The 26,767-nt window shown below is 59.2% G+C and overlaps 3 protein-coding genes across 5 annotated transcripts in view; 1 reads left to right on the forward strand and 2 right to left on the reverse strand.

The window, feature by feature from the left end:
* The window catches only part of ABL1 (ABL proto-oncogene 1, non-receptor tyrosine kinase), a 77,860-nt gene extending 72,740 nt beyond the window's left edge, over nt 1-5,120 (forward strand). For all 3 annotated transcript variants that reach the window (XM_039720028.1, XM_039720029.1, XM_039720030.1), the window contains one exon: nt 1,489-5,120. In XM_039720028.1, the coding sequence (XP_039575962.1) occupies nt 1,489-3,188 (1,700 nt within the window). In that variant the 3' untranslated portion in view covers nt 3,189-5,120. The remainder of the gene's footprint in view (nt 1-1,488) is intronic.
* A 4,850-nt stretch (nt 5,121-9,970) lies between these two features.
* LOC120507523 (pyroglutamylated RFamide peptide) lies at nt 9,971-10,357 on the reverse strand. The gene has a single exon (XM_039720325.1). It carries the CDS (start codon nt 10,355-10,357, stop codon nt 9,971-9,973), a length of 387 nt encoding a protein of 128 aa, XP_039576259.1.
* Nucleotides 10,358-12,954: 2,597 nt separating this feature from the next.
* Nucleotides 12,955-23,371, reverse strand: FIBCD1 (fibrinogen C domain containing 1). Its single transcript, XM_039720350.1, has 6 exons — nt 22,801-23,371; nt 21,496-21,652; nt 20,723-20,859; nt 16,172-16,268; nt 15,823-16,002; nt 12,955-15,591 (listed from the first exon to the last, which is right to left on the reverse strand). The coding sequence occupies exons 1-6, from the start codon at nt 23,272-23,274 to the stop codon at nt 15,332-15,334; spliced, it is 1,305 nt and encodes a 434-aa protein (XP_039576284.1). The 5' UTR covers nt 23,275-23,371; the 3' UTR covers nt 12,955-15,331.
* Nucleotides 23,372-26,767: the final 3,396 nt, after the last annotated feature.

Raw genomic sequence — 26,767 nt, forward strand, 5'->3', positions numbered from 1 at the left:
GTAATGTCAGATTCACCCAGTGGTACATGTGTCAGTAACCAAAGTACATCTGGGCAGAGGGGGAGGAAAAAGAGGGGATTTAAAATGTTGGCAAAAGAAAGTATCAGTGACTCAGGAAGGAAGGTTATTTACCATATATAGGAAATATAATTGCCTATTATTACAAGCTTTTGAAGTTAAAATAATTTCATTTAAATACTTGAGAGGTTTGAGAAATTAAAGTACAGCAGGCATAATATGATTTTAACATTATGCTGGGAATCATTTCATTCTTTACCGTGGAAGAAATTTTTTCACAATAAAGTTTTACTGCAATTTCCCTTCCAATTGTCAGTGTTTCCATAGCAAGTCCAGCAGCTGGAAGCTGATCCTTAGTGCTGGCTGCTAGATTTCTCTGGTTTTCTGTTCCTCTACTGTGTCTGTACTCAGTAAGGCCATGCTCTGGCTCTTCTGGCTGTCCAGGTCCCCCTGGGTCCCCTGGGAATGGTGCATCTGCAGTGTTCCTGTGCAAACATGTTGTCCTCTCAAACTACGCAAATATTTTTTTTCAAATTCACTCCCCTCGACCAAAATCCATTCCTCAGCCAAAATCCTACCCATAGCATGATGATCACCAGTTTGTGACTAAGAAGCATCCTTCCTTATGACTCTGCTTCATCTCCCTTCTTGCTGCCTAGTCAAGCTGTAAATGTATATGCTGCCCTGCAGGCATTCCTCCTTTGGATTAGAATGCCATTGGAGTGCCTGGCCTGGGAACGAGCCCCTCTGTCAGTCAAGCACAGAGACCTTCAGGACTCTCTATGAATTTATTATAAACCATTACTCATTTTTAAGTACAGCTTGTAAGTGGAGAGAGGGTCACCCCATCGCTTCCCTCCGCAGCAGCGCTGCTGAAGGAGGCTGGCACTGCCCCTTTTCTCTGTTGCTGCACAAAGCTGAGCATCTTCTCAGTGGTACAACCTGAGGTGTCATATCTTGATCTCAATTTCTGCTCATGAAACAGTTCTTTGCATTCCCCACAAAGGATGACATCAGGAAAATGAACGAGGAGCCTGGGGATGGAGGTGGGTTACAGAGGTGCCTTATTAATTCAGAGGGTCAGTGATTCAAAAGACAGCAATAGCACAGGGACTAAAGCAAAGGCTGCTTCCTATTTATCTTCTTCACAGTGTGAAGTTTAGACAAATCTCCAGATGTGAGGAGGGGAATCTGAACACAAACATGTAGTGTTTATATGTTGCTCTTCCAGTCAGAAACCCACGGGGAAAGTAGTTTGGCAGCCACCTCAGGAATGAATGGATGAAGGATCATGGATCATGCTCAGTCCAGGCTTGAGTGTGGCTGCACTTGCTTTATTTCTGCTCTGAAGTTGTGTCTGTTTAGGGAACCTGCACCTTTTGGAGGTGCTGCACTGGTTTCATACTGTAAGAAAATGGGTTATTCTGGCTCTTTGAGCAATGCTCAGAAAACTTCCCTTTTCCCTTGCAGACCTCCTGGATCATGAACCTGCTGTTTCTCCCTTGCTCCCACGGAAGGAGAGGGTGGCCTTGGAGAGCAGTTTGAATGAAGATGAGCGGCTGCTTCCAAAAGACAAAAAGCACAACCTCTTCAGTGCCCTGATCAAGAAGAAGAAGAAAACTGCCCCTACCCCTCCGAAACGGAGCAGCTCCTTCAGGGAGATGGACGGACACCCGGAGCGCAGGGCGGGCGGGGAGGAGGAGTGCAGGGATGCTGGCAACGGGGCTTTCATTGCCCCCCCTGCAGACACAGCTGACCCCTCCAAGTTCCAGAGCCCGAGCAATGGGGCTGGTGTCACCAACGGGGTTGTGGCTGGCAACTCTGGGTTCTTATCTCCCCACCTACGGAAGAAGTCCAGCACGATGAGCAGCAGTCGAGGGGTGGCTGGTGAGGAGGAGAGCACTTCCAACTCCAGCAAGCGTTTCTTGAGGTCCTGCTCAGCCTCCTGCGTGCCCCATGGAGCCAAGGACACAGAGTGGAAATCCGTGACTCTGCCTCGGGATTTGCAGTCCACGGGACGCCAGTTTGATTCCTCCACTTTCGGGGGGCACAAGAGTGAGAAGCCAGCGCTGCCTCGGAAGCGGGCGAACGAGGGCAAGGGTGACATTGCTGTCAGGGGAACAGTGACTCCTCCTCCACGGCTGCTTAAGAAGAGTGAAGAGACTGCTGATGATGTGTTCAAAGATGCAGAGTCGAGCCCTGGCTCCAGCCCTCCCACCCTGACGCCAAAACTTGGCCGTAGGCAGCCTGCTGCCCCTCCTTCCTCCAGCGGGCTCCACAAGGATGATGGAGTCAAATCCAGTGCCTTAGGTACCACTGTGATGATGGACCAAGGTTCTGCTGCCAAACCCAACCCTGCTGGGTTCGTGGGGGCCAGCAAAGCTTCCTCTGAGGAGCCACGCCTGAGGAGGCTCAAGCAGACCTCGGAGTCGGCAGGGAAGGACAAAGGGAAGTTATCGAAGCTGAAACCAGCCCCTCCACTCCCACTGTCTTCATCCTCCATTGCCAAGCCTGGGAAGGTTTCTCACAGTCCCAGCCATGAAGCAGCAGCAGATGTGGTGTCTGGGCCGAAATCCAAACAGTTGACTCAGGTTGGAGAGGCTGCAGGCAGTGATGCTGTCAAGCCAAACCAGTCAGGGGAAGGTGTGAAAAAGCTGGGGATCCCCTCTGTACCAAAGCCACAGTCCTCTACAAAGCTGCTGCTGAGCACAGCAACCCCAGCTGCCTCTTCCTCATCCCTACCCTCTGCCCCAGGCGGGGACCAGGCATCATCCACAGCCTTCATCCCCCTCATATCCACCAGGGTCTCGCTGAGGAAGACCCGGCAGCCCCCAGAGAGGATTGCCAGTGGCACCATCACCAAGGGGGTGGTGTTGGAAAGCACCGAGGCTCTACGGCTCGCCATCAGCAAGAACTCTGAGCAGATGGCCAGCCACAGCGCCGTCCTGGAGGCTGGCAAGAACCTCTACACCTTCTGCGTGAGCTACGTGGACTCCATTCAGCAGATGAGGAACAAATTTGCCTTTCGGGAGGCCATCAATAAGCTGGAGAACAACCTGAGGGAGCTGCAGATCTGCCCCGCCACCGCTGGCAGCGGCCCCGCGGCCACGCAGGACTTTAGCAAACTGCTCAGCTCTGTGAAAGAAATCAGCGACATTGTTCAGAGGTAGCAAGAAACCAGGCTGGGAAACAAACGAGTGAATCAATCAATCACAATGGGCCAAAGCCAGCTGTGGAGAGAGTAACGTGTGGACTGGTAAAGGAGAGGGGTGTTCGGGTAGGGCTGTGCCAAGGACGCAGACTGTGAACGGACACCCCAGCTCCAAAGGGCAGGGCTGTGTTCAGGAGGCACTTCCCACCCTCTGAACTCAGATTCCCTGTGTTTCATATACTTGTAATCGTCTTATCTGTGGAGTTCTTGCCTTGTGGACTACAAGTCTAAATGCTGATGTCACACCATGCCTTTTTATTAATATTTTATTGTTCTGGACAGACCGTTGAGGCTGAAGCCGGACTGGTGGACACTGAGATGACCTCCTCCTCAGGAGGACTTTGTACTGCATTTTTATCCCCTTCCTCTGCCCTCCTGTACATGAGGATGAGTGTTTGGATAGCAATACACCCACTGCATTCCTTGGGAGAGTTTGCCCAGCACATGGCCCTGGCCCAAGTCTGACATTTACCTGACACTAATGCAACAGATTTGGTGCTCAGGAGGGAAGGGGGGAAATTATTAATGTAAGGTTTTTTTAGTGACAGAATGCTACAAGTGATGATTGCCCAAATTCTTCCTCTGATTGCACCTGCTACCCTTAGTTTCTGTGTTTTCAGTAGTTTCTCAGTGTTGTTGAGCCCCAGTGAGTTGCTTGGGCTCACAGGCAGCACCCACTGATGCCACAGCCCAGGAGCCTGTTTGTGGATCCCCCTCAGCAGCAGAACAGGTCTGGAGGAGGAATGTGGCACTCTGGTGATGTCTGACACCGATCAGGCTGGTCTTTGGGGTCACAGAGCTTGGGTGGCAGTGGGAAGGGGTGGCTCGGGGTGAGCTCTGAGGCACCACTGTGCCTCCAGCAGCTGCTCTGGCTGAGCCAGCACCCCGCAGTGGGTGAGAGCTGCTGTGTCTCCAGCTGAATTTCCAGCTGTTTGTTTTGTGAAGGGAGATGGAGCCTGGCCCCTGCCCTCGTGCAGAGCCTGGGGGGCTGTGGTGCCTCCCTTTTGTGCCCCTGGAACCCCCGGGAGGAGCTCCAGTGCCAGTCCTCTGGGGTTAAAGCATTCCTGCCTTCCTGCCAGCGTGGTTCCATCCAGCATCAAACAAGGATCTGGGGAGGCTGCAGACATTTCTCTGGGGTGCTTCTCCCGAGGAAACTGCCACAACATGCTGGCAGCAAGACTCCTGGCCTTCCTTGCCAAGGTCCCCTGACCTTCCCAATTAATGCTGGGAACTAACTGTGACTGGTGACAATAGTGAAAGAACAAGGTTTAGGGCTATTAACAGTGCAATTTAACTCCTCTTAACAGTTCCAAACATGAGAAAAACACATTTCCCATTCTCTGTTCCCCTGTAACTCGTGACCCCTCTTGTGTATCTTAAACACTAATTGCCTTCAATTGTATTTTATGCTGTTCTCTTTGGAACTGTTTGTTTTGTATATGATTTCTAGTAGTTCACTCGTGTGTGTTCATGCCACTCCTCGCCCTCACAAACAGCCATGACTTAACATGTGACAAATGTTCAAAAGAAAATACACACTTCTACCACAGGCTGCCTTTAAAAATGTAAGAAAAACCCCAACCCTTGAATTGTCTCTTTCCTGGAGGTACTGTTTTTACTTTGATAACATATTGTGCCACTATATTATACATTTGTATCTTGTTATTACACACTTTTGTAGACTTGTCTTTTTTACAGTGTGTAAATAGCTCTGTCCTTCATCTCTGTGATACTTAAGGGGGTCGTTTCCCCTTTAATTTAGTCCAGTACAGATTGTTTCTGTACATGACTTTCAATTCTTCTCTCTTTCTCTATTTCCATTTTTTGATTTGTTTTTTATTCCAGTCTCTCTTGCGTAGTATATTTAAAAATAAATCAATGTTGAGGAAAACTCGTGTTTGTCTGTTAGTGAGGCTTTTCCAACCCAGCTGACTCCCCTTGGACTCCTCATCCAAAACCAGGAGTTCTCTTTTTGGGTGGTTCACTGTGACCCTGCAGCACAGTGGGATGGTCAGAGCCAGGCCAGCAGCCCCTTCCAGTGTTCCTTTGATCTGGCTCTGAAAAGTCAGGAGAGAAGAGAGATGCACAGAGTAAGACTGTGTCATCACCTCTTCTGAATCAAAGACTTCGCTGTTGTCTTCAAGGAGATTTATATCAGAGATTTGACTAAACTTTTCATCTGTTAATGGTTTGTGTTCTGTTATTCAGCTGCTGTTGTGTTTTCCTCCTCCTTCTCTGCTATGAAATGACCCATGAGTTCTCTCCTCATACAGTTCCCTCCCTCATTTCTGGTTGCCCGTTCTTATTTTCTGTTTCCCTTCAGCCTTTCTAGTAAACCTCAGGGGAGGGACATTTCCAGGTACTGAGCAGCCTCTAAAATCAGCCACTGCTTTGATTAATGAAGATGCTGAAGACTGAAAAAGGATGAGAAGAAAAGAAGGGCAGGTGACAGTGTGTGATGTGCCTGAGGTCCCACAGTTCCACAGTGATGTTTTAGGGTTGTAACCCAGTTCTCTGCATTTCTAATCCCCTCAGTAAGTCCCTGGTGGAATCTGTGGGTCCTGGCACTGGGATCTGAGCTGGGGGAACAAGGCTGATGGGAAACCTTGGCCTGCTGTGGCAGCAGCTGCATTGGCTGCTGCTGAGGCTGAGGAAGGTGAAGGAGAAGCAGGAGGATGCACTGGTGAATATAAACTAAATTAATGGCCTGCACTTGGCAGGGCACAGGCACAACAGTTAAAGGGGTCTGCAGTGAGCAGGGCTGCAGCACTCTGGGAGCTCTGGGTGGGATTGTGACCAGCACCCTGGCAAAGCTCCAAACTTGGACATGGTGAGGAGCTGAGGGAAGATGGAGAAGCTTCACCTGCCCCAAATGCTGTCACTCCTGGTGATTTCCATCCCTGCTGGCTCAGGGACTGGTCCATGCTGTCGTGGGAAGGCAGAGACTGGTTGACCTGGCTGGGGAAAGCCCCTGGATCTTTGGTGTTGGGAGTGAGAGAGGGGATTAAAGGCTAAATTTAGCTGAGTACAGTAGGAGTTGATTTAACAGATCGATGCATTTAACAGTTTGATTGCTCCAATTTTCAAGGCTATTGAGCTTGAAAGTGAGAGTGCTCTGGGGGAAAAATAGCTGTGTTTGTGGTTTTGTTTTGGTTTTCGTGTCTTTGAAATTACAATGTTCACTCTTTTAAGTTTTCATTTAATGTCATTTTGCTTTTTGTTGAGAAGTTGCTTGTCACGAGATGTAAAATGTGGTCAGTGTTTTATGCTCACTCTTTTTCTTACAAATCCCATGTTTTTATGGTGAGGCTGGCACGGCAGCCTGGCTGGGCCAGTGGATTTTCAGGTGTGCCAGACCACTGCCTGTCCCCCAGGATGGTCAGGGACAGCCCTCAGCCTCTCCCTTGGCTGACATTCATCCCTCCACAATTGGAAAGAGAGGGAATTACCCTAAGCACGGTGTCACCTCTGAGGAGAGGGTTCCTGCCATCCCCTGTGCACTAAAAGCAGGCTGGCAGCAGAGTGGCACACACTCCTTGTCCCAGGGTGACACCTGGCCTGGGTGGGCTGCTGAGAATGGTGCTCCTGGGTCAGTTCCTGGTCAGTCCTGATGCCCTGGCAGTGCCAATGCCCCTAAAGCTGTGGGTGAGGACAGTCCTCAGCCATCTCAGTGCTGAGGCCGGGCTCAGGGCTGTCCTCCCTGGCCGTGCTCAGTGCTCAATGATCCAGCTCAGCAGAAAGCTGACCTGCAAACCCGGCTGTGCTGAACGTTTTCCCAGCAATCGCCCCCTTGTTGAGGGTTCTGTGTTTGTCCTGGCATCTACTCTGCTGCAAAGGTCCCACCTGTGCTCCTGCAGCCTGCGTGACCCAGTTATGATGCACAGAGCCTCTTCACGAGTCCCTGGGATGCAATTAACCCGGGCTCTTCCTCTGCAGAGGATCCTTGGGGTTTCTGACATTTGTTGTGTGTTTGTAGTGCTGCAGCTCTGCCCGGGGTGGAGGAGCAGTGAGGGGCAGCCCACGGGAGTGGAGCAGAGAGCAGGGGAGGGCCAAGGGTTGTGCTGGGCAGGGAAGGTTCAGGGGGCTGTTCATGGGCAGTCCCAGCTGTGGTGGCAGTGCCTGCGCTGCTGTCTCACTCCACTGGCCAGAACAGAGGAATCCAGGGCTTCTTTGATCCAGCTCCTTATGGATTGGTGGTGGGTGAGTTCTGAGCTCTCCACCTCTCAGAGAGGTTCAGGATCTGGGTGTCCCCTCGGGAGCTGCTACCCCATTCAGGAGGAGAGGAGCTGGGCAGGGTCTAGCTTCCTGTGGGAGATATCCTGTCCAGTGTTCAGGGTGGGCTCTCCAGCCCCTCAGGGGTCGTTCTTGGCGTGTTCCCCTTTCCTTCCTCCCAGCTACACCCCCAGGCTCTGGGCACTTATTTTCCATTCACTTTTCCCTCCCCTCCTCAGCAATAAGCACCAAGGAGCAGTAATCAAGAGCCTGGAATGCTGCTCTTCCCAGGCACCCTAAGGTGTGCTCGGGGGAGTTCAGGGGTGCCATGGCCCCTCACCTGCCCCGTGTCACAGCCTGGCAGGAGCCCCTTTCCTGACAGAGGTGAGGAGGGTGATGGCACTGCCCTGCTGGCACCAGGCTGCCCATCAAGGAGCCCTGAGGTGGGGGGCTGAGCCCAGCTCTGTCCCACCTGCCAGGTAAGTGCTCCAATTTCCAGTGAGTTCCGCAGAGGTTATTGCACATCAATCAAAGCCTCGCTATGTGAGAGCTTTTATGAGGCTGTTCTGAGCCTGTTCCTCTCCGGGGCTTGAGTGCAGGAGCCCAGGCATCCCCGCAGCCACAGCATTGCCCAGCAGGCTTCCTCTCCCTTCCCGCAGCAGTCAGTGCCACTTTCCCCTGCAATGATCCATCACAGCAAACCCGGGATTCACCAGCCCTCACGAACCCAGAGTTACTCCAAAACTCTTCCCCTTCCTCCCTCCCATCCCTCCCCCCGACTCCAGCGCAGGGTAAAATTGATCAGTGCGTGTTTATTGATGGTTTGAACACTCGAAAGAAAGGGGTAGGGGGGAGTCGTTGCCATGGAAACATCGATGAAGCTCCGTCTCCGCTGCGCGATGCGAGCGCGGCGCCTGCGTCCCGATCCAGACAGGAGGGGATCCTTCGGTGGGGCAGGAGTGGGGAGGGACGGAGATGGGGCTGGGGGTGCCGGGGCTGCGGGTCTGCGTGGGCTCAGCCGCCCCGAGTGCCCTGGGTGGTCGCTGCTGTGCTCCCCAGAGCGAGATGCTCAGGCTGCAGGGATGCAGGGGAAGGAAATGCCCGTCCTCACCTCGGCAGCCGTCCTCACCTGAGAGTCAAACCTGGCACTGTCTGTGTCCCTGAGCCTGGTCCTGTGCCTCCACTGCTCCCTGGACCTGCTGCCCCACCACTGTTCTCCCCTGGGTTCCAGCTCCTCCATCCAGGCTCAGCCACTGCTCCTGCTGCCAGCACGACTGCATTAAGTGGTCTGTCTGCTTGATGGATATTACAATGCACATCTTGCAGCCTGATTTAGGTTTTTTTTTAAATCTTTTTACTCCCCCAACCAAGTCCTGCCACGGTCTCTGATTTTTGAGGGTGCAATTCAGCGCTTGCAAATCATCTCCAGGCTCATTTTTGTGCCTGCAGTGAAATATCAGCCGTGGCTCGGGGTGTGAGTTGCCGTCAGTGCCTGCAGCAGGTAGTTAGAGCTCTGATTGCTGGTACCTCTGGCAGGCACAGAGAAAACACTGCGACTGGCAGAGCTAAATCTGCCCAAAAGAGGGGAAGGCAGTGGCTGGGGCTCTTCCTGTGCTGGCTTTTGGGGCTGATGGTTCCCAAAGGTCACTGCTGACTGGAGCAGCAGTGACACTGAGCACCTCCCTTGGTCCTGGTGGGTGCAGAAGTTCTTGTTTCAGCCCTTCTGCACCCAAGTTCTGCAGCAGCTACAGCTGGGGTTAGGTGGTGACGAGGCCAGGAAGGCGTTGGGAAGGGCCAGGCTGCCAGCAGGAGCTGGGTGGTGACAAGGACATCGAAGGTCAGGCGTCACTCCTGGTGAGGAGTCTGGGGCGTGGGCAGGGCTGTGGGGCTGTGGCAGGGCTGGTGGGGCCAGGGCAGGATCCTGTGCTCACCCCAGGGGTTGCTAAGGACAAGATTCTCTCAAACCCTGCTGCTCTGCCCTGGTTTTGCAGGCAGGAGCTGCCTCGGGTGAGAGGCATCCTGACACCAAGCAGAATTTGCTGCTGGAGGGACTTTTCCTTAATAGGCAGGAGAGCAGCGGCTCGGTGGAGAGCTCTGGGGGACCCTCTCCTCCCTGGTGGCTGGCCCTGGACTACAGACAGTCTCTGGGGACTGCCAGCACCAGGCTATCCTGCTGTAACCCTCCAGCCCTGCTGCCTGGCCCTCCTGGCACTGCCCATCCCATTGTGCCAGCCCTGCTCTCTGCCAGCCCTGCAGAGCCAGCCCCAGGCCCTTTCCCCGTGCCCCAGCAAAAGCTGGGTGTGATCAGGGAAGGGGTTTGGTGAGTTCTCCTTAAGGCACCCTCCTCTTCTTCCATTGCATCGGTCGGGAGCAGGGATGGGAGATCTAGACAAGAGCTGGGAGTGGAGCAAACGCAGCGTCCCCTCCCCAGGGCACCCCCAGCAGCAAAACCCTTCAGTCCGAGCAAACCCAGGCGGGACAGACGGGACGGGGGTGACCCGCAGGAGGTGCGGAACCGAGTCCGGGCTCTCATCTCCCAAAGCGGAAGGTGAAGCCGCCTTTTTTCCTGTTGTAGCCGTTGAGTTCCTCGGCCAGGTTCCCCAGGGCTCCGCTGCGCTTCTCCCCCGCGCTGGGCAGCGGCTCGGGACCCCACCTCCGGCCCGGCCCGGCCCCGGCCCCGGCCGCGCCGCGTCCCCGCAGCTCCCGGGCGATGCTCAGCAGCGCATCCAGCTCCTCCTCGCTCCTCCGGCGCTTCGCCCCTGCCCTCCAGCCGGGACCCCGGCCCTCGGCCGCCTGCCAGCCGGGACCCAGCGCAGCCCCCGGGCCGGCCTCTGCCGGCTCCCACCGCTCGCCGGGAGGGAAGCAGGCTCCCAGGCTCAGGAGGAGGAGGCAGGACAGAGAGTAGGGTGCTCTCATCTGGGGGAAGGACAGGAAAGGGGAGGAATGTCAGGGGAGCAGCGAGATCCTGGGGCAGCTCCCCATCCTGCTGCAGCCCCCCCAAAGCAGCCCTGCCGCCCCTCGAGCATTCTCTGCTCCTTCTGCAGCCTCTGGAGCTCCAGAGAGGGTCCGAGCTCCTCCCTGCCTCCTGGAGAGATGCTGCCCTTCATCAGAGAGGGGCCGCGATCACAAACTGCAGCATCGCAGCTGCCCCGAGGCGAGCGCAGGGATGGGGGCTCAGAGCCGGGCAGGGATGGGGGATCCGGGGCTGCCCGCTGGTTCCCAGCCCAGTGCAGGGATGGGGGCACAGCCCAGTGCAGGGATGGGGGCACAGCCCAGTGCAGGGATGGGGCTCCGGGGCTCCCCGCTCCTCCTGCAGGCACCGCGGGAGCATCACCCTGATCGTCCCCACGAGCGGGTCCTGCCCGCTGTGCCTGGGTGACGCAGGGGCAGAGGAAGTTCTCCCCTTTATCCCTGTGCTGTATGGGGCTCGGAGCTGCCCTGGAGAGGGGTCTGAGCAGAGCAGAAGGGAGTGAAGTCCCGAGCCTCGTGCGGTGCCGCGGGCAGGGGTGACCTTCAGCAGGGCAGGACTGCTCGGCCTCCCTTCCTCCTCCCACAGAGGCTCAGAGAGAGGAAACGGGTTGTACTACTATTATTATTATTATCATTATTACTATTATTATATATTGCCTTAAAAGCTGCTGCGGGTGCTGGGCCAGGCTGTCTGCTCCACGCTTGCCCTGTTTCTCACTCCTGCACCAGACCCAGGTGCTCTCAAACCCCTGCCTGCCCTTCCCAACACCCCCTAGCACAGAGGTTTCACTTCGGGGGCACAGCCCAGTACAGGGATGGGGGCACAGCCCAGTACAGGGATGGGGCTCCGGGGCTCCCCGCTCCTCCTGCAGGCACCGCGGGAGCATCACCCTGATCGTCCCCACGAGCGGGTCCTGCCCGCTGTGCCTGGGTGACGCAGGGGCAGAGGAAGGTTCTCCACTTTATCCCTGTGCTGTATGGGGCTCGGAGCTGCCCTGGAGAGGGGTCTGAGCAGAGCAGAAGGGAGTGAAGTCCCGAGCCTCGTGCGGTGCCGCGGGCAGGGGTGACCTTCAGCAGGGCAGGACTGCTCGGCCTCCCTTCCTCCTCCCACAGAGGCTCAGAGAGAGGAAACGCGTACTACTATTATTATTATTATTATCATTATTACTATTATTATATATTGCCTTAAAAGCTGCTGCGGGTGCTGGGCCAGGCTGTCTGCTCCACGCTTGCCCTGTTTCTCACTCCTGCACCAGACCCAGGTGCTCTCAAACCCCTGCCTGCCCTTCCCAACACCCCCTAGCACAGAGGTTTCACTTCGGGCTTCACCCCAACCTTTTTCACTCCTTGCCTCTGTTCTGCTCTCTCCCTTTTTGCACCCCGTTGCCCGTCATGGATCCAAACTTCTGAGTCCCATCCTGGGGTCTGGGGGTGCTGGTGGGTCCCCAGCTGCTTCCCACCAGCCTTTGGCTGCTCCCTGGCTCTGCTGCCCATCGAGGCAGGGGACAGACAGACAGACAGACAGACCCACGGGCAGCAGTCACGTACCTCTGCTTACCTCGGTGCTGCCCAGTGCTGCCACTCCTGGCACCTCTCTGCCCGCCCTGGGTCCGGATGAGCGGCCAGCTCTCCTTGGCCACCTCTGCTTACCTCGGTGCTGCCACTCCTGGCACCTCTCTGCCCGCCCTGGGTCCGGATGAGCGGCCAGCTCTCCTTGGCCATTAAATAGCCACGGGCAGTGATTGCCATGTCACCCCTTGGGCGTGTGGCCACGGAGAGAGGAGGGTGGGATCCTCGGGGAGGGAGCTGGAGAGAGGACGAGGACGGAGGGGACAGGGGTTGGTGGAGCTGCCACAATGGGAACGCGGCAACACCGCTCATTAACGCGCCGCCTTTGTTTGCTGCTTCATTTGGAGCAGCAGCTGGGAGCTGGCCTTGTGTCCCTGGGAGCTGTCAGGGATGCTGCTGGGGTGGAGGGTCTCAAGTGTGTCCCCTCATCTGGCTGGTGCAGCTCTTGGGGGTCCCACCCATCCGTTTACGTGCACAGGCACCTCTGGAGACCCCAAACCCACCCAGGGCCTGGCCCCACATGGATGTGCCCAAGTGCTCCCACCCATCCTGGTCACCACACAGCCACCAGTGCTGGAACATGGTCCCCAAGGCACCCTGCTGTCCCCTCCAGGTCTGTCCGGGGCTGTGGCAGTGCAATGTGGGGTGGGCAGCAGGGAAGGACTGGGGACATCACTGGGTGCTCTGTCCATCGGGCACAGACACCTCCACCCTCCCAGTCCCAGTCCCAGGGCCACCCCAAGGTCCTGCAGGGCCTTGGTTTGGGCTGGAGCCCTGGGAAGCCTCCTCAGCCCCCCTCCTGTTTTGCAGAGTGGTTTTGGTGTGGTGGGCAGGTCCCCAAGGGTGCTGTGCCATGAGCCTGGCACGGGGAAGGAGCCATCCCCAGCAGAGCGAGGAGCTGCAGTGACTCAGTGTCACTCCCCTGCTGTCCCTCTGGCCGTGTCCCCGCGCTGTCACAGCTGTCACACGGTGGGTAACGATGAGATCCTTTTATTAAGGAGTTTAGAAAGTCCACATGTACAGCGTTGGACACACTCACACACGACCTAGACTTCACAGCACTGCTACACACCACGGCCTGGCCCAGGGCTTCTCTGGGAAGGTCCATGGCCACATCCCAGACCCCCAGCCACCCCTGCCCTCCCCTTTCCAGGGAGGTGTCACCACGGATGGGTTTAACCTAATCCGGGGCCATGGAGCAATGCATGAGCTCTTGGGAATAATCCTGGGAAATCCTGCGCCTTGGCATGGATTAAATACCTCTCGTGCAAGTCAAAACAAATCTCTGGGGGGTCCTGGGTGGCACAGGCAGTTACACAAGGATGTGCTACCAACAAACCAATGTACAGATTTCCCTCCTGGCACGGCAGAACGCCAGTGGAGGGGTCTTGAGGGGGATGAGCCTTCCCACCTGGCACATGGTTCCACGTGCATTCCTGCCCAAAGCACCAGAAAACCCAGCTGCAGCTAATCCACCAAAATAACTGATCGGAAATAAAGGTGGGTGCAGGCAGGACCCTTTCCAGAAAGGTCCACTGGAATGCAGGAAGCTCCTTGGAAGCTGTCAGGGCTCCTGCTGTTGTGCTGAGAAATGCCACTGCTGAGTCCCCCCAGTTCCCATTGTTCCAGAAAGCCCTGAGCAGCTCTGGGCATGGATGGAGTGTGCAGAGCTGAGTGCCCTTCACCCAGAGCTCTCCCTCAGCTGAGGGCTCTGAAGGATCTCTCTGGCAGAGTAAAGAGCTGTGGTGATCCCAGTGCATCGTTTGTCCATTTCTCTGTCAGGGCAGACAGACAGCCACTCACCCAGCGGGTGAGAGATCTTGTCCAGCACAAGATCCCAGGTGGGGAAGGCTTAAAAAAGAGAAGAATCACAGAGGGAAGTACAAACCTGGCACAGTTGGGACGCTGAGCCTTTGATCTCCCCGTGCTTTAAGCTCCCCTGGAAATGGAGACAGGGGAGTTTTCCTCCCCTCCTCAGTCCATCTGTCTGTCTGATGGCGTTCCTTGGGGCAGGGCTCTGCTGCAGCACGGGCAGAGAATGATGTAAAGGGTGGCAGAGTTCTGTCTGTCTCCTCCCCTCTCCGTCCAGAGTCTGCTCACATTTGGTTCTCGGTTTTTTTGGACAAAATCCCCCATTTGAGTCCTTCTAGGGAGCCAGCAGGAGACATCAGTCCCACATCCCATGGCAGCTCCTGCTTGGGCCGGCTGGTGCTGCTGCCTGGTTATCAGGGCCCTGCAGATGCTAAGCCCCACTTGGGGCTTCTCTTTTGCAAAACCTTAACGGGATTTGAGGAAATGAAAGGCTTTGGATATCTGCAGGTGCCGAGCCAGCACTGCAGCTCAGCGGGGTGGGAATGAACAGGGGTGCCCAGGCCAGCAGCGAGCAGAGGGGGCTCACTGGGAGATGTGGCTGAGCTGCCCAAAGGGTTTGGGGAAAGGTCACAGCTTTTGGATGGTGAAAGTTCAGTGTGAATCCGAGTGGGTCTGGTTGGGAGGGAGGGGCTGTGGAATGCAGGCAGAGCTGTGTTGGGAGGTGAGCCTTCCTCGCCTCCTCCTCTTCCTTGTGCTCCCTGCTTCCCCAGCACTGCCAAAACAGCTCCATGCCGTGCTCAGTTCTGGGTGTGCGTCCTTGCAGCGCTGCTCTGGCTCACTTTGGGGTGTCCTGACCTGCTGGGGGGCTCCAGGAGTCAGGACAGGGACAACAGGGACTGAGGAGCTGGTGGTTGTCCCTCCCCAGCTGCGTTGCCCTTGCAGGGGCAGAGGAGAGCGTTCTGCAGTGCAGAGAAGGAATTGCTGGCACGGTCAGGCTGACCCAGCTGAGCCCCCCCATCACCAGTAGCACCATGGGGGGAGCTGGAGCTGTGGAGCAGCAGCCTCATCCCAGTCCTGGGGGTTTGGGGGGCCTGGGGCTCCCCATGACAAGTGTCCCCAGCCCCTTGCCAGCTTGGCAAGCCCACTGCCAGGTGTCAGTGCCCGGAGCAGAGGTGACCAGAGGTGCTCAGCCTGCCTGGGCTGCTGCAGCCCTCCCTCCCTGCCTCCTTCCTTCCTTGCAGGACCCTGCTGGGCACCTCTGCCCAAACACCTGCATCCTCTCTGCCCCAGCCACGAGCACAGGGTCACACTCTGGCCAGGACACCTGCTCTGGCTGCAGAGGAAGGCAAAGGTCTGGCAACATCTGTGGGTGCCCAGGAGCCAAAGCCACCCTCACTGGCAGCAGATGCTCCCCAGGGGCCCCTCAGAGGTGGGCAAGCCCTCGGAGAGGACGGGGAGGATGGCAGCTGAGGGAGTGGGTCTGCAGGGTGCTGGGGAAGGGCAGGGGCCGGGCACGGTGCGGGGGGCTCATGCCATCAGCTAATTCTCCTCCCGGATGGGCCGGATCTTCATCTCGGTGAACTTGAGGGAATACTGCCAGCCGGTCCAGGAGGACCACTCGATGCCGTCGGCGTAGGAGCTGTGGTGGCCCTTGAGGTACTGCCCGTTGAGGTTGGACGTGTGGCAGTTGCGGTACCACCAGGCGCCGTGGTAGAAGGCGGCGCAGTTGTTCTCCGAGTGGTCGTTGTCCAGGTCCTTGGTGGTGAACTTCATCCCGTTGTGCTTCAGGAAGGAGTCACCTGTCCCAGGGGAAAGGAATCCTGATGGGCAGGAAAGGAATCCTGATTTCTCCTGCCCTGCCCCGCGGGGTTCTTCTGGCCACCCACCCCAGTGGGGCTCCAACAATGGGGCTCCAACCTCACCCCTCTCCATCTCCCCAAGGCCGCAGGGATGCAGCCAGTGCTGCTGCCAGAGGCCCCTGCAACACCCCAGCGAGGAGATGGGGCGAACACCCCGTCCTGCCGCCCCACCTGCTGTCCCCGAGTAGTCGGCGATGCTGATGGGGTACCCGTCCTCCTCGGGGTCCACAGAGAACAGCCCCACCCCGAAGCTGCCGTAGTGGGCGAAGGCGGTGCCGTTGTCGAAGTCCTCCAGGTCGATGCGGAGCTCGTAGCTGCCCTGCACCGTCAGCAGGTGGATCCTCTTCAGCCCTGCCCGACGGGAAGGGGTCAGTGTGGGGACCCCACAGGGATGGGGTGCCCCCAGCCCATCGCTCCCAGCCCCTGGGTGCTGTGCAGGGGGGTCTCGGTGTCCCCTCCGTGGCAAAGAAACCCCAGGGGAGCGCAGGCTTTGCCAGCAGCCAGCAGTGCCCCCACACACCTAACCAGTGCTCTCCTGTCAGCTTCCCAAAGCCGTCCCGGTAGGCTTCCCAGCCACGGAAGAAGTTCACGGAGCCGTCCTCCCGCCGCTGGAACACCTGGGGACACACACAGAGCATCAGCTCCCAGCCTGCGTGCCCCAGGCACCCCCTGCTCCCCACCGAGCTGCCCACCCCTCCCTGCCACTGCCTAATTAGCGGCACAAATTAAACCCTGTCGGCTCAGTGATTGCACAGGGATGAGCTCCCCGGGGAAATGCTCCATCCCAGGGGTGGGCGAGTCAGGCAAAACCCGTCACGGGATCCTCTGTCTGGAAATGTGAGCAGAGCTCAGGAAACCTGAAGCTCGTTGGGAAGTGGTCGGGGTCCCTGCAGTGGTGGGCACCCTGCAGCTGCCTCCCAACAGCCGGGTCTGCTCCTGCCCGGGGAGCAGAGACAGGAGGGCACGACCCCAGGTCTGTTCTGCCCTGTGAGCTCTCCTGCCAACAGTGGGTGCTCAGATCTGTGAAAACCCAGCGGGGCTGATTTCTTCCTCTTGGATCTCCTTGCTCTCCTGGGCAGGCACCCCATTATAAAACATCATCTCTGTGACAGCCTCATTAATCTCCCAGAGAAATTAACTGTGGAGCTGCCTGCTGAGGGCCCTGAGCCCTGCAGAGCCCCCGGATCCCAGCCAGATCCCAGGGCTCAGTGCAGCTTTTCTGCTCGGAGCCTTTTCCTTTTCTCTCCCATCTGCTCATCAGCCCGTGTGCCCTGTGTGTTTCATCCCCTTTTATCCATACTTTTTGGGTTTGATTTATTGACAGCGATCCAGAAAATGCTGCTTCATGCCCGACCATTTGAACTTAATTAAGCCTCCAGCTCTGGATTAATTGCATTAAAGTTGGCTGAGCAGGCCTGCCCTGCTCCCACCGAGCTCTGCGCTGCTGAGGCCGTGGTGGGGACAGCTGGGGTGACTCAGGCAGAGCCCTCCCAGCCTCTGGCAGCCCCGGGGCCAGAGCACCCCATCTTCAGAGCTGAGCTGTGCTGCCCAGCCGAGCTTCCAGCACCCCAGGACTGGGGAATGGGGATGAGCCCTGAAGTTGGCTGGGAAGCCTCCATGCTTTGCTCCCCCGGCTGCTTCTGCCCTCCCACACAGGGTTTCATCCTGGCGTGTGAAGCAGAACCTCCTTGTGAACCTCCCAGTGCTTGCCCTGCCCCAGATGGGTGTTTTGGGGGCTGGGGGTGCTGGCTGAGGCTCCGGCACACTCCTGGGCACGGCACAGCTCTGATCCTGCTGTACTTACCTTCTAGAATTAGAGCCTTAATTTTTATCCGCGCCTTGAGCACTTGAGAAGCCGTGGTTAAGCCCATTTAAAGGGGCTTTCTTCAGGCTTGTTGGGAAAGGGGGACAGCGTGGCTGGCCAGGGGCCTGAAGCTGCTTTTCCCCAGCACCAGCGGCTCCGTGGCTGGCGCTGGGCACGGCGGTGGCTGCAGCACCAGAGCTCCCTCCTAATCCGCTTTGAGCACGGTTCTAAATAGGCCAATTGCCTGAGTGGTGCCCAGGGAAGCGTGTGGGACAGGGCGCCACTGCCTGAGCCTCAGAATGACCCCAGGAGAAGCCTTCAGTGCCCCTCTGCCCGCCAAGGGGGCTCAAACCTCAAGCTCACAGGTGCTGGTGAGCTCCTGTGTCCTCCCGAGTCTCCTGCTCCATCCTCATCATCTCTCATGCACAGCCCCTTCTGTGCCTCTTGTGTGCACCCACCACGTGCAGGCAGGGCTGTGGGAGCCTCCTGGTCCCCCCCTGGGGGTGCTGGCAATGCTGGGTGCACCAGTGACCCGCGGGCTCATGGTGCTCCAGCCCTGCCTCGCTGCTCTTTTCCTCCTCATCAAATATGCATCACCCCCCTCTTAAGCAAAAAGGATTTCCCTCCCTTCTTTTAAAGGCAAGGCTGAAATATTTATCTCCCTCATTCTCTGCCTCCCCCAGTTGCCCCTGTGGGGCAGGGACAGGCTCCTGCAAAGCCACAAACCCAGAAAAATGGGTTAAAAGCAGAGAAAAGCGGGAGCACCAAGCTGTGCCTGCCATGGCACCGGCAGCTTCCTCTCCCTCAGCTCCACCAAACTCCTGGAGGGCTTGAAAGTCCCAGTGTGGGGACATGCTCAGCCATCACTTCAGCAGCACAGAGCTCAGGCTCCTGGGCCAGGTTTGGCAGACCCCGCAGGGCTGTCCCCAGGGTGTGCTCTGAGCCTGTCACAGCAGGGAGAGCATCCTTGCGCTCGGCCAGGGAGGAAGCTCTGGGCAGTGCAGAGCCAGTCCCCAGGACGTGCCAGGCCCTTGGGACAGCCTGTGGGCACCACAGTGGCAGCACTGCCCGTCCCAGGAGCTGCTCCTGCCTGCCCTGCCAGCAGAATTGTCCTCTCCTGTTTGTGGTGGCACATAAAGCACATCCTTTGGAGACAGAACCTGTTTCTGTGGCTGCTCCCAGCCCCTGCCTGGGGTTTACCCAGCCCAGTGTCTGCCCAGCCCCTTCCCTCTCTGGGACTCCTCCAGCAGGGGCTGAGCACTGGTGAGGCTGTCCCCACCAGTGTCCCAGCACAGCAGGTGCCCCTGAGGCTGGACGCTGTCACTTAATGTCACCAGAGCCCTTGTCCTGCTGGCACAGCCTTTTCTCCTGCACTCTTTGGCTTCCCCAGCATTTCCCAGCACACGCTGCCCAGGGAGGTGATGCTGGGCACACAGAGCACGGCTGCTCGTGGGGCTGAGGGGCTGATCCCAGGGGGTTTTGCCCCAAAAAGAGGAGCAATGGAGGCTCAGGGGTGCTGGGAGGAGCGTGGGGCGTTTGCAAAGACATTCTGAAGACAACATCACGTGAAAAGGAAACTTTTTGAGCCCTCCTGGGCTCTCAAGACAGCCCTGCCTTGCTCAGCCTTCCCCAGGGGGGACAGGGAGCAGGCAGGACCTGCCTCTCACGTCAGGCTGTGGGGACAGTGAGGTCCTGAGCTCCCCATGGCCTCGGCTGCCCAGGCAGCCCGAAGCTGAGCTCAGCAGCTCCCCAGCTCCGAGTCAAAACTGATTCAGCTGCTGCCATCGCTTCCACCCACCCACCCACATGCAAATAAGCCCAAATGTCAGGAGAAATCGCTCCAGAGAGGAGGAGGAGGGGAGGGGAGGGGAGGGAAGGGAAGGGAAGGGAAGGGAAGGGAAGGGAAGGGAAATTTCCCAGGCTCTGCCCCACGGCACCCAGCCGTGCCATGGCTTGCCTGGAGCCTGGATCAGCCAGTGCCCCCACACCCCAGCCCCCCGAGGTGGCTGAGACAATCCCTGCTCCCAGGGGACTGCAGGCACGTTTGGGAGCCTCTGCTGCCCCAAGAGAGAGGAGCCTGGGGTGTGCCCCCCAGCCCAGCTCTGGCTGTCTCTGGGACCCAGGCAGGGCAGAGCCGAGCTGGTGTCGGTGCCACCCCACTCCCAGAGCCTCCCGGAGCTGCCAGGCTTAGAATCACTGCTGTGCCCCCTGCCCAGCCCTCCCGCCTGCAGCAGCTTTGAATAAGCCTCTGAGTGCCTCGCTAATCACCTTGGGCTGCTCTTCAGGCTTGGCTGGGGCTGCTGGAGGCTCTGCAGGCTGTGCACGGGGTTTGCAAGGACCCTCTGCACCTTGGGGAGCCAGAAGGGTCCCCCTCTCCCCTCTGAAAGCACCCAAGAGCTGAGGTCCCCGGCTGTGCCGTGCCTCAGTTTCCCCACTGGAGCTGCTGGTACCACCGGACACCACAGGTTCCTCCTGCCCAGGGTGGGCTCTCGGAGGTCCAAGGCTCATCAGCCCCTGGGGGCAGGGGGGCTAAGCTCCCTCCTGGCCCTGCTCAAAGCTGCTTAGGGGAATCAGATCGCGGGGATTTGTTTCCTAGAGCGCCCAGCTGGAGGGGTGCTGGCCAGCTCGGCTCACCCAGCGTGTCCTCAGGGCAGAGGCTGCCTGTCCCCCCTCCTGGTGAGACCCCACCGCCGCCTGGCACCCCCTCTCTGTCCCACTGGCACCCCAAGCCATGTCTCCAGGGTGGGGGAGCTGCTCACACCCAGCTGCTCCCCGGGGCACTGGGGGCTGCGGGCTGGGGCTGGCAGAGCCCCCAGCCCTGCTCCCTGCCCTGTGTGATCCCAGCACATGGCAGCCACGGCGGCAGAGTGAACCGGACAGGAGTGAATCAGCAGAGCAGCCAGCTGCCCCAGGCACCCCGGCCTCAGATGAGGCCAAACGTGGGGGTCTGGGGTCTGCCCTGAGCCCCAGCACCGCCTCACTGGCTGCACAGGGCAGAGCACAGCCCCACACCCCAGCACAGCCCCAGCACAGCCCCAGCACAGCCCGGCCCTGCTGAGAGGGACAAATTCCAGAGGTGGCACCTGCCTGACCCCCCTGCAGCTCCAGCCCAGCTCAGGGCTCTGCCTGGCACCGCTGGGAAGCTCTGGGCGCACAGCCAGCATCCCTGACACTGATTGCCCTCCTGATGACACCCCCAAGGTCCAAAGTGACACGTCCCACGCCCAGCAGTGCCATCAGCAGGGTCCCCTCGTGGTGGCAGCTCACCGTCCAGCCGCCCCCGTCCGTCGTCATGTCACAGTAGACCTGGAAGCCATCGGGGTAGTGGGTGGGGAAGATGGAGTAAATCCCGTCCTCCTGCTGTCCACTGGCATAGATGTCAAAGCAATCTCGGGGCCGGGAGCCTGCAGCGTGCCATTGGGGTGGGGTGGGGGGAGAGCTGGTTAATTAATGGCCTAATTTAATGTCTTGCCATTTCTTCCAGGCTCCCAGCCCTGCTCCCAGCTCTAGTTGCCAGCTTGGTGCTACTTTGCTCTTTCCCTCCCTTCTCCTGTGATGCTCGGGGTGGGCAGTGCCAAGGGGGATGCCACCACCCTGGGGACTCCCCAGCAGCTGGCAGGGACTGTCCTGGTGTCCCTGTGAGAGGGCAAGGGCAAGCTGGGACCCAGATGGGGACAAGGCAGAGCCCAAGGAGGCTGTGGGCTCCCAGCTGCAGCACAGGCTCCCTCAGCTGCACCTCAACCCAACGCTGAGGAATGTGACTCTATCCCTTGCAGGGATAAATCCCCGATGGAGGTGAATGCTCTGCCTCTGTGGGAGCAGATGGGTTTGTGAAGGGGCTTTTGGGCTGGTTTATGGACAACTGCACGGTGAGAACTCCCCCTTCCAGCACACACCTTCCCCTCTCCCTCCTCCTCCACCTCCCCGCCAGCCCCTGCGCTGTATGAAATCCTTCTCCAGGATGCTTTGCCCCATGCTGGGTGGATCCCCCCTCCCAGGAGCAGCCCCAGCATGCCGGGGCTGGCAGGGATGCCTCTCACCGTTGGAGCAGCCCCGGGGCCGTGCTCCCCGGGCCGGGGCTCGCTGCAGGTCAGCCTTGAGGCGGGGCCGGGCGCCGCGCTCCCTCTGCAGCGTGTCCAGGACGTCGCTGACGGAGCTCACCAGCCGAGCCATGTTGGTCTGGCTCTCCGAGAGCAGCTGCGGGCAGGGGACGCGCGGGGGACACGGAATTGTGGTTAAATGGTGAAATCCCTTCCACATCCCAGCCCCTTGGCCACTCTGCTCAGCAATGCCGGGGTGTGGGCTGGTGGGGACATAAATCCACAGCAGATGCATAAAACATCTCTGTTGCTTTTTGGCAGGGGTCAGGGGCCAGATAAGGCACCAGGGAGGAGAAATCCCCAAACCTGGGTGCATTGGTGCTGCAATCCCATGGGATAAAGGGCATCTCTGGGCAGGGGACGGGATGACGGAGGCGGCAGGAATAGCCGTGTCCTGAGGCAGCCGCCAGCTTTGTCATTCCCTGAGGTGACCCAGGCTGGGACAGTGACACGGGGTGGCCGTGGCAGAGCATCGGGATGGGGAGAGAAGAGAAGCAGCAAGAAACAAGCAGCTCTGGGCAGAGGGAGTTGAGTTCCAGGAGGGTCAGGCATGGAGCACCCAGCCATGCCCTGGATCTTGCTGCGACACCTGGCAGACCCCTGGCATGCTCAGGTAAGCATTTCACACAGCTCATTGGCCAGGAGATTTTGGGGACTGTAAAGAGAGGGGGCTGATTGCTGCATGGACTGCCCTTGAGAAGGTTCTGTGTTGTTGGCTCTGTCTGGAGCTCCCAGACTGGACCTGGAGCTGGGACACCCTCGGTGTGGCAGGCTGCACACCTCGCTCACTGGCACTGGGGTGCTTTGGCAGCGAGACACTTCCCAGCTTCCAAATCCCAAGCACTTGCCTTCAACCTCAGCTCCTCCTGCAGCTCTCCCCTGGATGCTGAGGGCTGCGAGCAGCCATGCCCCCAGGGACACTGGGACAGGGAGTTCCACTCCCGGGGACACTGGGACAGGGAATTCCACCCCCGGGGACACTGGGACAGGGAATTCCACCCCCAGGGACACTGGGACAGGGAGTTCCACCCCAAGGGACACTGGGACAGGGATTCCATCCCCAGGGACACTGGGACAGGGAGTTCCATCCCCAGGGACACTGGGACAGGGAATTCCACCCCCAGGGACACTGGGACAGGGATTCCATCCCCAGGGACACTGGGACAGGGAATTCCACCCCCAGGGACACTGGGACAGGGATTCCACCCCCAGGGAGCCCCGCCTGGCACCGCCAGCCCTGCTCACCTGGATGAGCCTGCCCTGCTCCCCCTGCAGGGCGCTGAGCTCCTGCCCCATGGCGCTGTGCCCCTTCTTGAGGCCATCACAGTCAGCACGCAGCTGCACGGCGTGGCTCAGCAGCTTGGCCACCTCGTCCGCCACCGTGACCAGCAGGGCCTTCTGCTGGCTCTTGGTGGCCTTGGCCTCGGCGTCGTGGTCGGTGACGGCGCGCAGCAGGGAGCTCTGCAGCCCCTCCACGCGGCCCAGCGTGCCGGCGGCGCTGGGGCAGTTGGGGTCGATGAAGATGTTGATGCGGGAGCTGTCGGCTTTCTCGATGGTCACCAGGGCGTTGGCCTCCTCGGGGTTGGTGCTGATGACGGGCGGCGACTCGGTGACGGGCGTGTGGTAGTGGTTCATGAAGAGGATGGCCCCCGTGACTGTCACCGCCAGCAGCACGGCCACCGAGAGCAGGACGGTGCACAGGATGTAGCCACAGCTCATCCTCTGCGGGCAGACACAGGCACACCGTCAGGACAGCCCCATGCCCTCACCCCCGAGGCAGGCTCTGCACGGGCTCTGGGGTCTGGCAGTGACATTGGCCGTGGGGGTGGGTGGTGGCAGAGGACCAAGGGTGAGGACCCCAGGGAGCCCTGCAGCTCTGCAGGGACACGGAGGCCACGGGCAAGCACGGAGTGAGCAGAGCAGCCTGGGAGCGGGCTATGAAATAATAACGAGAGCGAAGGCACGGCACCGCCAGCTCCGCTGGCATGTTTTATTTACAGCAGTGATCCTCGGCTGCTGGAGCAGCCCTGGCTCCCCAGGCGATGTGTGTGGGGCTCCCTGCTGCCCTGGGCACAAATGTGGGGAGAAAAAGGGAAAACACCTCGTGTCCCTCACGGCAGGACCGCAGGGAGAGCAGCACGGGTGGCTGTGGGTCACTGCTGGGGTCACGTTGCCCTGAGTGTCGTGGGGACCTGCTCTGCACAGGGCAGCCCCCAGCTATGGCAGGCAACTTATCTTCATCCCCCTTGTCACCTCATTTCCTGCTGGAGGGGGGCAGAGCTGCTCCCAGAGCCTTTGGATCAGTCCCAGAGCCTCCTGGCAAGGGAGAGCCTGTAGCAAACACTCCCTTTGCTGTGGGAAGGGTCTCTGACCCCCCCAGCCCCTCTGGCAGCTCTGCTGCTGCTCACGCCCATCGGCTCAGCCCGTGGCCCCTGCTCTGTGCCCACCAAGAGCCTTCTCCCTGCCAAGCCTCAAGTGCCAGCACAGGGGGTGCAGAGCGGGTGAGCTGCCACCCGATCCCCTCGGCTCGCGGTCCCCTCCCCTCCTCGTTACACCTGCAGGACAGAGGCTGTGATTTCCCCCTGACCCTGGCCGCGGCTGTCACAAGGAATTGCAGGGCTGGCAGCAAACTGCAGATTCAGAGCGACAAAGACTACTTTCCCCAGAAACGAGGGGAAAATTGCTGCATCTGCAAAGATTTCCCAGGCCCTGTCCCCTCCCGTGCACATCTATCTGGAGTGACACCTTCCTTCAAGCACCCTTCATTTCATTCCCTCTCACGCAACCACTTGCATTGAGGTGACCCCACAGCTGCAGGGGGCTGCCTGGGGGGCTGAGGATCCCCACCAGCCCCAGGGTGTGCTCTGGCTTTCTCCCCCTCTCCGTGGAGTGAGGCTGCAGGTGCAAACAGCCCTGGGATGAGTGGGAAGCCACCTGCAGGGAGCTCTGTGAGGAGACAGCCCCAGGCTCAGCCCCTCGGCGAGGGTTAAAAGGAGATGTCAAAGGCAATAAGGGCAGCTCTGGGCAAGCAGGGGCTTGAGGAGTTTGCCTGGTGTGTGTAGACACAGAGCCCTGGCTTGGGGGCACAGGGGACACCCAGGAGCAGCAGGATGGTGGCAGACAGAGGTGGCACATGCCCTTGCTCAGATCCTTATGTGGACACCCCAGCCTGAGCTCAGCTGGGCCCCTCAGCACCCTGCAAGCACAGGAGTGACAGGAGGGGTGGCTGCTGCCCAAAGGCCAGTGTCAGGTGGTTTGGGATCTACAGGGGGAGCAGGGACGCTGTCCCTGTGGTTGTCCTGGCTGTGACAGCACCCTCACCTCCAGGACTTTGTGCCCTCCCATGCTGCTGCTCCCCACAATGCTGCCCATGCCCAGGAGAGGCACATGAGGAGCTGCAGGGCTCCAGGGTCCCCCCTGAGCAGTAAGAGCTCCCAGAACAGAGCCAAGAGTGGATGAAGCTCCTCTTTCCACGGCCACACAATTCCCAGCTGGGCTGTAACACACCAAAACCTCACAGCCCTGCCCGGTGTGCTGCCACACCAGGAGCTGTATCCAGCTGTTTTCCAGCCTCCAAGCTCCACAATCACTGCCCTCCCACCAGCAACAGGAACTGGGGGCCAATCCCCTTCCAAAATGGTCCTCTCTGCCTGTGGCTGCAGGATCCTGAGTGGCAGCAGCCTCGGGAGTCCCACGGCATTTTGCTGGCAGGTTGTGTTACCTGGCAACCTGCGGTGGGGAGAGGAGGCAAACTCAGCCAGTGGCACCAACTGCACTCCAAACTGGGCTGGGGGTCCCCCCAAGCCCCCCCAGCAAAGCAGCACTGCAGCAGAGTGCCCAGCTGCTGGCATGGCACCCTGCAGATACCCCCTGCCACACACTCCTGCCTCTCACGATCCACAGGGTTCCTGCTGTCTGTTCCGTGGCCTCAAGCTCCTGAAATTCTTGTCAAGACTTTTGGACAGCTGTAAGACATCCCCCTGCCCTGGTTATTGATATTCCCATGGGGATATCCATTGGGGTGGGGGTCCCAGTGTCTTCAAATCTCCTTCCTAAGGAGAGCAGGAGCTGTGAGACTGAGGGGTGCTTGGGATGAGCACATCTTCACTCGCAAACCTGCTCTGGAGCCTGGAGGGAGCCCCAGGCAGGATCTAAGGGACGGTTGTGTCCCTGGTGAGTCAGGGTATCCATGCCCTGCCCTGGCACAGGCAGTAGATCTCCACTTGGTCACCCATGGGGGCTGGGTCCTTGGTGACCCAGCCACACTTTGAGCAGCTCTGGACCCAACCAGGACCCTCAAAGCAGCCCCCAGCCCACTCAGCCAGCCAGACTGGGGATGGGGACAAGCAGCTGCAGCACTTGCAGCCTGTGGGAAGGGAAGTGAGCTGGCTTGTCCCCAGGGCACCCAGAGGTGGCTGCTCCCTGGAGACATGGATGGAGAGTGGTGGCAGGAGAGGCTGAGCTCTGCACCTGCTCTAGGATGAGGAGGTCCCCTTTTCTCCTGCCAAAATCCCTGCTCCTCTCCAGCTCAGCAGGCAAGCGCTGCCTTGGGATGGCAGGCAGCAGTCCTGCAGCCTGGCTGCTCTGCCCCTGGGCTGTGCCCTCAGCCAGGGACGAACCAGAACCTGCGTTCTGCTTCCCAGGCAGGTGGATACTGTGGTTTGCATCGCCCAGGCTCAGCTCCTGGTGCAAACTTTAGTCCAGGCACCCGCACCTTCCTGCCGGGGTCCCCCCAGCGCTGAGGGCGCCCCAGGGCAGCGAGGGTCCGTCCCCCAGCCCGAACCTGTGGCTCATTCAGAGCTGCCTGAGCAGCTCCGTCTGCATCCTTGCTCTGCTCCACCGCTCTCTGTCCGCCCTCGCTGCCCATCCCTGCTCCGCCCGGCTCGGGGCCGTGTCCCCCCGCGCTCCCGGAGCGGCTGAACTGAATCCCGCTCCCTTTTCCTGCTCTCCTCCGTCTCCCAGAGCCTGCCTGCCCCCGCTGCCACAGTCTGCGGGTGGGGAAGAGGAGCGGAGAGCAGAGAGGACGGGGCGGATGGCGATGGAGCCGCTCTGGGTGAGCGCGCAGGCGGGCTGCGCTGGGATTCCGCCGGGGCTGGCGGAGCTGCGAGCGCAGCACCGGCTGCTCGGCAAACTCTGTGCACCCCCGGAGCCCCCCGAGAGCCCCCCGGCTCCGCGCTGCCCTGTCCAGCCCCCCAGGGCTGCTGGGGCCGGA

The sequence above is a fragment of the Passer montanus genome, unplaced genomic scaffold, assembly GCF_014805655.1.
Source record: "Passer montanus isolate IOZ18808 unplaced genomic scaffold, ASM1480565v1 scaffold43, whole genome shotgun sequence".
Lineage (NCBI taxonomy): Eukaryota > Metazoa > Chordata > Aves > Passeriformes > Passeridae > Passer > Passer montanus.